At 36.1% G+C, this 10,526-nt stretch overlaps 1 protein-coding gene across 1 annotated transcript in view; it reads left to right on the top strand.

Moving 5' to 3' along the window:
* LOC101861432 (cadherin-23) overlaps window positions 1–10,526 on the top strand; it is a gene marked incomplete in the record, with an annotated part of 170,597 nt that overhangs the window by 98,261 nt on the left and 61,810 nt on the right. The window contains 4 exon segments of the mRNA XM_013080930.1: window positions 1,062–1,235; window positions 2,261–2,325; window positions 7,411–7,663; window positions 8,824–9,145. Coding sequence (XP_012936384.1) covers window positions 1,062–1,235; window positions 2,261–2,325; window positions 7,411–7,663; window positions 8,824–9,145 — 814 coding nt within the window.

Genomic DNA, 10,526 nt, shown 5'->3' with positions numbered 1-10,526 from the left:
GATTTAGCCCACACTCGGGGGCCATATTTGATCCCCACCGCGGCGTACTGCTCGTGGCGCCGCGAAGAGAGAGAGGAGGCTCCATTATTTCTAAACTCCTTGCCTCAGTAACACTGATTTTTCATCCTTTCTGTTCTTAGTATTCATGTAAGATGAAGTGCACTATGTCCATTAATTTTTTTTCCTTCAAAGGAATTTATGGACTCATTTGAGTCAAAATGATCCTGACAGACTCATCTGAAAAGCTTACAGATAATGGAGTAATTTTTTTGGTCCAGTGTCCTGATTTTGGTGCCCATATTTGTTGGTTACGTAAAAATATATTGACATGGTGCAAATTGTTGTGTTTCCTAGAAAAACGAAACAAGAAAAAGGGGAATTGTTAAATCGGTGGTGATGGTGATGATAATGGTAAATGTGATGGTGGTCATGATGATGATTATTTATGGTGGCGATGATGATGTTCTGATGTTGGAAATAATGCGCATATTAATCTTAGGGTTAAGTTTTGTTTGGCGCCTACTCTACATCCCCTCCAGGCTGTCCTGGGGGACAGGACACAACAACTCTCATTCCCAATTCCTCGCATAGAGTGACCTAAAATTTGGAAATCATTCGTCATCTCCATCCCTAGCATTTAATAAAAGAATGCCGAAAAATCACATGGTGGCCACTTCTAAGGGATGACGTTGTTACTGTGTTTGTGACCCTACGTCTATGCTATGATATTTTCAAAAAAACTGAAAGGAGTGTGGCCAAATCTTTGTAATATTAATTTTCATAGTTAATGCAGTTGCGTTCTATATTAAAAGACTAACACGTCTAGACTAACCTGTGTGCTTACAAGATATCACTATCATCATTGGCTACCGGTCTCGAGGCACTTCTGTGATCGCCGGAGCATGTAAAAAGCCTGAAAAGCCATGCCCAGACGACCAGAGAATTACAGTATTGCCTCTTCCTTAAGTGATATCAGCAAATTCACCAATAGTATATTAGATATAGATAATGAAGTAATTGTTTTACTGATGTTTATTGGTTCTTTTCTCACCCTTTTATAGGTAACAGCCATAGAAAAAACATCAAAAAGGACACAAAGAAAAAGAAACAGCACTGCTAGCATCACTGTGCTCATTATCAATGAAAATGACAATGTGCCTACATTTGAGAAGTCATCATACACTGCATATGTTCCTGAGAACAGTCCGTCTTTTTACAGTATTACAACTCTTAAGGTAAGTTTTGGGCTTTGTAAGTTTCTTGATGGATAGTGACCATTTTGTTGAGGAATATAAGAGGCATAAAAACAATGTGATTATTAGTGTTTCGTTTGTCTCACCTTTTCAATGATTTTGTGAGGAACTGATCGCTGTCCCCAACATTTTGTTTCCTCTGTCATTAATCCTCTTTATCCCGGATATAGATGTATTTGAAATGTCGTAATATTTCCTGCCAGCCTTGACTATTTGTCTGCTGCCAAATGTCAAATCATTTATATTACTGTGTAATAGAGCTGTGGGTTTTTTTTTATAGTAGAGGGTTTAACGGCGCTCGCAACTGCATAAGGTCATATGATAGAGCTGTGTGGTGATACTGTACAAAAGTTCAATGAAGCGGTTTTCATGCTTCATCATACTTAAAATGTCGGGTGAAATGAACATGTATCATTTCTTGTTTGAAGAATGCTAAATTAAGAAGCGTCCAACATGAGTTTGGTTCAAGACAATTTTTTTCTGAACTGAATTTTTATAAATGACAGTAGAATTTGTCGTCAGAGTTGTTTTTGCCATGTTTATTTTTTAACAGTGGTAATGTACGATCATATAAGGAATAAGGGTATATAACTTTTTCATGTTTATAAACAGATGTGTCAGTTTTCTTCTTAAGGGCGAATATTATAAGGAATAAAATTTATAGAATTCTAGGGGCTTTTCTTTTCTTTATTGAATGTATACATCCATCCTGTTAGGTTTCATGCTATGTAGGATGCCCTGTGTGTAGGCAACAGAACTTTCAAGGGCTACCAGTATTGGGACCACAGTACTCTAGAGTAACAGTCTGATCAGGGAAAATTGACTCTTCAGTTGAAAAAAACAGAGCTGTTACTAACAATCTAGATATTTATTGTTAGGCCCCGTTATTGTTATTGCAAAGATGTGAATAATATAGTGCATTCAAAGAAAACTATGTTGTTGTATAGTATTCCAATTTCAAAATAATGGAATATCAGGTTTATCTAATAATAAAGTGTCCTCCTCAGGCAAACGATGATGACAAAGGAGACTTTGGCATTGTTAAATACAGCATTAATGAACAAACATCCTTGTAAGTATATTATGTGAAACATTTTTTCTCCTTCTTTTTTTGTCTTCAATGTTAAGCTTTTATTAAGAATTCACAAAGATTAGAAAACAAGGAATTTTGTTTACCCATGGCCAATGGCAATGCCTACTTTTGTTGTTTAGTGTTGCGGGGGGGGGGGGGTGTTAGGAACTAACCAGAGACAAATAATGATAAATTTTAGAACTGGTTTTGAAAGTATTTTTATGAATTTTTTTTATGCAATATGGTTTGGAAATAAAACAAAAAATAAGCATTAAAAAGGTTACGTAAGTCGCAAGAGTGTAGATTGTAAAGTGCATTTTTTAGTAGATATACAGTGGTACTTAGATCAATGAAAACTTGGTTTCAGCAAAAGGAGTTGGATTCGTCCTCTTTTTGTTCTTAAAATTCAATTACAAATAACTTGAATCCAATGAAAACATAAATGAGCAAGCTCAGATTCAATGAGTCGCTTGCAGGGTAAACAGCCCCCGCTGACATGGCTTCACTCATATATTTCTCCGTAACTAACCTTTTCTGTTCCTGAAAACTACCGATGACACCTGCATTGTGAACCATTATTGGCTTAGCCTATTGTTTATATCTTATGCGACCAATCAGCGGCCTTCTTTCATACATTGTACCAAATGCATGCTTTGTTAGCATGTACACATGTATACATCTTAGTGTGTGTCGGAGTTGGACAGGCGGCCAGCACATGTGAGATTTGTGACTCTGTGTGCGTGTGTCTGGGGGGGTAGGGGGCACAAGCGATCCAGGCATGGAACGTCAGTTACGATACAAACGCATCATATCCCCCCCCCCCCAAGCTACTAATCAATATTGACAATTATAAACTATTCTTGACATAGATATTATTATGAATGGCACCACACTGGTCTGTGGAATCAAACGTTGCCATCTGCTAGGCTCTACGCAGCAGCATAACTTGTCTGGCAAACAACAATATTATGTTATAGATGATAGATGACACAGGCATGCATTTGAAAGAGTCGGCCCTTTTGCACAGTGTGTGCTTGGTTGAATTCAGTGTATTTTCCTTGAATGTTCAAGCCTTTCTTCGGTATGGCATCCAAGAAACGAAACCAAACTACTTTTGATTGAGAAAGTCGAATACATTATTAATGATACATTACTTGCTCCAAAGATAGTTATTACTATCATTGCTTGCTCTATGCAAAAACCTCATGTTTGCCATAACGAATACTCGGATTCAACTAAATTGAAAGTCAATCTTGACGACTTCATTGAATCTGAGTTTCACTGTATCATCTGTTATCACTGTCAATTAAAGCTTTATGAGTGTCGGTTTTTCTTAACAATAATTTTAATAATAGAATATTTGATTTCAGAAAATATGGGTCATTAAGAAAGATTGTTTAACTTCTGTGCCTAGTCTTTTTTGCATCTGAATTATGCCAGTCACTTATATTCAAACCTTTGTTCATTTATATATTTTCTTAATGGAATTTCAAGTTAATCTTGTATGTAAGAATAGTGTACCTTTCTTTTAATAATTATATTTTATATTTTAATTCAGAAATGTAATATTTTTTCCTGCTCTATGACTATGATTTTTGTAAAGCATTCTTATTTTTGTGGGCAAAGGTATAAATATCTGAGAATGTCTTGAAATCATGGACAGTATAATTTGTCCAAAAGGCCAGGATCTTCCAAAACAAATTAATGACAGATAAAGCCTTGTGTAGAATTGAAGCCTACATCTGTAGATCTCAGTTCTTGTTTATGTTCTGTAGATCAGATTCAGCATTCTGGCCAAACGGCACACTGTTTGCCTATGAAGGCTGTCTCTTGCCTTTGTTTTGTCAATTATAATATATACAGCCTCTTGCTACTTTCATGTGGATGGTTAATTATATATGTTGATGTAAGTCTTCACTGTTGTCTGGATATCATGTGTATATTATGACCTTTTCAAGACAACATCACAGAGTGACTCTCAGGCTAACTCTCAGTTTTAGTTTTTTTACGATTAGCCTAAAACATTCTGGGCTGAAATGCTTACAGTTTTGTTAGTTAATTATCGGGAGTGCATTTCACTGAGCAGCCATTGTGAAACAGCATAGTACTCATGTGTTTTGTTGCTTACAAAGTTGTTTTATTTCTGTTCCTCCAAACAATGTATGTAACCAGTCATAGGACTGGCTTGTAAAGAACAGACAAGTTTGGATTGTCCAATAAAAACACTTGAGTATTCTTCATTGATGTTGACCAGATTTTAGAGTTCAATGAATTAATTGTTTGTGCTTCCATGATGGCCATTTGGAAGAAGTATACATTTATCTGACTACTGAGTTTCAATGCAAGGTCAAATTCAAATTTTCTAAATGTGAACCTCTCAAAAACAAAGGAAATTATTGTTGATTTTAGAAAAGAAAAACTAACAATCCGACCACTCATAACCGAACAAGAAACAATGGAAATCACAGATAGATTCATACAAACATCTTAATGGTCTGACAATCGACAACAAATTTACATGGCAAAATCTCGTGAATAATATCTTTAAAAAGGTAAATCAGAGACTGTACTTCCTGAGGAAACTTATGGTCTTTCAATCTGAATCCATCCGTCCTTCAGATATTCTGCACCGCCACAATAGAAACTTTGCTAAATTTTTGTATTTTTTGCTATGGTAGCAATTGGGATGACAGCACATCATAAAAATGAATAACTTGATCTGAAAGATATCAAACAGTTGGTAGAGACCTAAATAACTTTTAATATCTGCACATGACAAATGTTCTAAAAAAAGACGGAAATAGTGCTAATTTTAAGTGACCATAGCCACCCACTGACATCGGAATTTCAATTATTGACCCATGGTAAACCATATATTTCCAATACACGACGCACTGGCAATGAAATTTTAGTTGTAGCAGGGGGTTCCTCGCCGAGCGCCTTATCGTGTCGGGGTCTCGAGGGTCAGCTCCCAGTCGTCTCTCTGTCTGGGCTGACTTAATTTTTGATACTTTTCAACGTTCAGTTTTAGGTGTATCCTTGTATTTTTAGTAATTGTCATTTAATGCACCCAAAGTCCATATTTCTGCTCTTTGGACCCAAAAGAACAACGGACATTGTAACTTGTCTGGTTATTTCGTTAGATGCGCTGAAGTCGGCAATGCTACATTTTAAAACTTTTTGTGCGAGTGTGAAGAAAAAAAATCAATATTTAAAAAAAAGCACAACAAAAACTGTCGAGTTTTTGGAACATGAACGACATAACATTGGTGCAGATACTCAGTAGAGATGGTATCTGCACGTATAACAGGAAGCTGTTATTTTGCAACTTTATCCATCAGGCACACAATTCGCTATGAAGTAATTCCTCCAAATATAACTTCTAATATAATCGGGAATATTCGCATATTTTCTCTAAAGTTGATCAAACTTACCCTGATGTCTCTCTATGAAAAGTGCAAACCGATTTTAGTGCCAGAATACATCTACAACAATGTAATACACGAATAGTAGGCTATCAGTTACACTCCATAAATTATTCCTTATTTTTCTTAAAACGCTAGATCTAGGTTTTGTAAGTTGACTGAATAACTGAGATGACTTCTCATGATTGTATTATAAGAATAATTTCTAGCTCTCCAGTGACACAAAATCAGCACCAGGCTTTTCCAGCTTTTATTTTCCTTTCTATTTAACATTTGCAATAAGTGACAATGTTCTGATTTCTTTACATTTATAAGTGTTCGCGCATTTGTCCGATACAAAAACTAAGAATGAATGTTACCTGTCATAATTTTTATTCCATACAAGAAGTTCATCTCCACCCATGTATTAACACAGATTTGTGTTTTTTAAGAATCTCATAATATATTTTTTAAAGTTTGTATGCAGACTGCCACAGACACAGCATGATTCATGAACAAATGCAGAGTAACTTTCTCTTGTTTAATAGTAGAACAAGAGCTAATGCTGAGTGTCTTTACTTTAAAAAAGCAGATGTTAATCTTTCTTCTCTTATAACTTGACTATTACTACTCGCGCAGATTTAAGATTTCTCATAGTAAAAGATATATGATATTCGTAGTCAGTTTAACACAGATTTTGGAGAGATCTGTTGTGCCCTTTTAAAAAAACCCAATCATTTAATTTATTCATAAGTATGTAACAAAAATAGGATAAATTGGGTACTCTACAAACACTTACCTAGAACAAAAACTAAGGCACATAAATTAACCATTCTAACGCAGAATAAATCTCAAGACTTTGAGCTTTTAGAACTTGTGCGTAATAGTTTGCTGTGTTTAATGGGGAAGAAGTTATATCGTTTCAAACGTAGACAAAAATGCGAACTTCTTAACCGACACTGACATGTCCTGTCTTGTTGTGTGTATGCGTGAGTGCATCTAACCTTTGTAACCTATACTGCCATTGTAAATGACCAAGACAAAAATTTTTCCTGTGGCATGAATAAAGATTGTCATTGTATGATTTGGTGCTTTCCTGTGTTTGACTTTCTTTTTACCTGCTTATAGATTGTTTTCTCAGTTTTAGTGCTTTGCAGATGGATAGCATCAGTGTTGCTAAAAAGTTCAGTTCCAACTTCAGTGGTTAAGCTCTCGGATTCGCAATCGTAAGGTCGTGGATTCGAATCCTGTCAGGGACCCGACGTTGTGTCCTTGGGAAAGGCACTTTACACAAGATTTCCTCACTTCACCCAGGTGGGAATGGGTACCCAGCTATAGACAGTGAAAGATCTTGTCAGTTTGTTAGTGTTTGAGCGCTTAATCAGCTGCTTGCACTGTATGCTTCCCGGGAAGCTGAGAATGCTTCTGAGTGTTCTATGGTCTGCTGGGGTAATAATGTAGTGTAAAGCGCATAGAGTTTGCTTTCGAGCGGGGTTATGCGCTATACAAATGCTGTTTATTATTATTAATAAAAAAGAATTCCCCCCCCCCACCTTAAAAAAAGATGGGAGCCTTACAGACAACGAAACTGAAGAAGGGATCAAACAATTTGTTATCAGAGAGCTTTGAATAAAATAAAATGAAATCTTTGACCTTTTTATTTAATCTCCCATTTTTTCAGGTTCTCCATCAGCGAGTCAACAGGAGAAGTGCAACTAAACTGCAGTGCACAACAATTCTGTCGTGACAGAGAGACAAAGTCATCATATACTGTGACTGTCAAAGCTCAAGATAGTGGCCTATTTGAGAACACAGCTCAGCTCACAGTCACTGTCACTGATGTCAATGATAACACACCCCAGTTTGAGATGGCTTCCAGAAAGACTGAGATACCAGAGGGGAAGACCGTTTTCCCTATTCCTTTCTTTTTACGGGTATGGTGACCTTTTAAAGGCTCAGTAGTACAGATCCAGCATTTTCAAAGTAATAACTGCTTATCAGTCTGTCTGTTGAATATTTGTCAAAATAGTAAATTTTTACTGTCACTCCCACCCGCAGATGCAGTACTTTCAGGGCCAAACCTACATATTTTCAGCTGCTGAGCACATGTATGGCCTCTTAAACTGTCGGATATCAATGGTTTTTCTGAAAATCTCAACTCAAATTGCAAAACATAAAATTTTGTGACCCCCCCCCCCTTTTTTTTAAAGAACATGCGAAATATTACTATGCAATAAGGCATAGTGTAATAAAGTTCAAATAAAAGCATGGAATATGTGTTTCAGACTGTACCACCTCACCCACTGCTGTCACTCATCAATATTTTTATAAGATGCACGTCTGAGTTTCTACCAGTCAGATACTAAACAAAGCCACTGATTTAAGATGATGCTGTTTCAATTGTCTTCTCCCTTATGGGCAATGTCTTTTCCACTTTTAGTAAATTTTTAGAAAAGCACATACTTTTGGTTTTGTTTTGAAAGGCCTTGTACAGATCACTATAATTTAGGTACGTATTTCCCTACCAGTGGTTCCATAGACTGAGTTCCAAGTTTCCTTGTTGAAAACATCTGGCAGGTTTCCTGAGGGTTCAGAGATGCCTTTTTTCTGGAGGGGGGTCTGTTATTTTCGTTTTCGTTTCACCACAAGCACAGTTATCATTCTAAGCACATGTTTTATGTTTAACCCTGTATAAGTTGTGTCTAGTAACTGCGTTTTTGTTTGCAAGTGCAACTTCCTAAATTGTCAGGTAGGCTTATTTTCACAAAATCCCCTGAATGATGAAGAGAAGTCTTTCTTTTGTTTTAAGCTATTTCAAATAAGGAATTCCACTGTTTGTTTCTCTGTCTTCTTGTTTTCTGTTGCCAACAGTTTGTTATTTTCATTGGTGTAAAAACTATTTTTTGCGGGTGGTTGGCGGGTGCTCTGGTGTGGTTTGCTCATTCTTTCCTATCAAACATCTGTCGTCCTTATCTCTACTCCTTTTCTGTGTTTGTAGTATTTCTAATCGTGGGTGTTTATATGACCTAATTGTGTTGCAAAGGTTGTAAAATGCTTACTAAAAACTAAAACTAAAACTTTTTTTAATTTTCAGGCAAAGGATGCTGATGAGATTGGTACCAACAACAGTGTTGTTGTGTACAGCATATTGTCAGTCCCCAACATAACCAAAGGAGCCTTTGATGTTAATACTACTTCTGGGCAGCTAATGATGAATAAGGCTTTAGATTATGAAGAAGTAATGAAGGAATATGACAATGGATGCCTCTCTCTGAAAGTCTCGGCCCAAGACCTCGGGTCACCAAGTAAAAACTCCTCTGAAAGGATAACAGTTTGCATCACAGATGTCAATGATGTCTGTCCTGTCTTCTATCAGACCATGTACAATGGCACTGTGAAAGAAAATTCTAAACAAGGTCTGTTTTCTCAGGATCATAAAAAGGAACATTTCAGTCTTCTGAAATGTAAAATTATTAATTAATTATCTTTCATCGCCTTAAATTATGACTATAATGATTTTAAAGTATTGAATATTATGAAAACTGTATCTGTATTTCATAGCTGCCAACCAGTACATAAAAAACATGTTTAACCCTATCCGTACACCCTGGGGTCATTTTGTACCCCCAGGGTTGTATTCTTCACATTTTAAAATACTTCTAGTGCGAAGATCTCTTTGAAACTTTCAGTATTTCTCAAAAAATCATTTTGACAGACTGCTATGCAAAACGTAAGGATCGGATTAACGAGTAAATTTCCTCTTTGGAAAGTGGTGGCACAGAGTTCCCCACGTCGTATGGATACGATAGTGAAACACAACGTACGGATGGGGTTAATACATTTAAAAATATATTGAGTATAGTAGTCGTTTTTTAAATGGAAAATACGTATTCACGATTTTCTAGTATTTCTCTACACGCACTTACCTATGTTGAAGAAAAAAAGTGATTTCGAAAAACGATTTGTGAATAATGATGAAAACGAAGCTCGTTAATCAAGTGGAGAGATCTTTTGCTGCAGATCTACTTTAAATAGCCTGCATTTATTGAATGCAGAAAAGTGTGTGAAGGGATTGGAGGGAGGTTACTTGATCAGGGATGCCAAATGTCCGGGTTTTTTCGTTTTTTTCCGGGTTTTTTTCATTCGTTGGAGTAGGGGAGAGGTAAGAGAGAATATGTTTTTGTTTGCTCATTTAAAAGCTTTACAAGGTTCGGTTTAGGTGAGATGTGATGCTCCGCTCATTTTCCGTTTAAAAAAAATAAAATCAATTGGCATCCTTGCTTGATCAAGGTCCACCATGGGTAAAGTCTGTTGTTAGGTTTTGAAAAGTTAGCAGCAATGTAGATTGAGTAAACTGAAATATTCTTTGTTGAAAAATACATTTATCAAGGTTGATGGAAGCAAAAGAATATGAAGAATAATGTGAAATGCACACCTACTTTTATTTTATAAGATAGACCTTTCATGGAAGATATTATGCCATCAAAACAGGTCAGCTCTTGTGGAAAAGCTTTTATTTAGGTGCACATGACTAATTGTATTATGACAAACATTTTAATAGCACAGCAAAGAGTTTGCATTTTCCTTTTAGTTTGGTCTTGGTTGTCTATCCTCCATGTCATTACCCCATACAACAAGACTGATTCAACATTGCTGAACATCCTTTGCTTGGTCTTCAGTTTGAATGTGCTTGAGTTGCAGATGTTCTGCTGCTCAAAGAAAGTCACCCATTTCTTTCCTATTTTTGTTTATTAATGTTTATTTATTATTTATTATTAATTTTGATATTAATGTCTG

This window comes from Aplysia californica, unplaced genomic scaffold, assembly GCF_000002075.1.
Source record: "Aplysia californica isolate F4 #8 unplaced genomic scaffold, AplCal3.0 scaffold00106, whole genome shotgun sequence".
NCBI lineage: Eukaryota > Metazoa > Mollusca > Gastropoda > Aplysiida > Aplysiidae > Aplysia > Aplysia californica.
The sequence above is the reverse complement of the archived record's forward strand: the minus strand, read 5'-3'. Positions and strand labels throughout refer to the sequence as shown.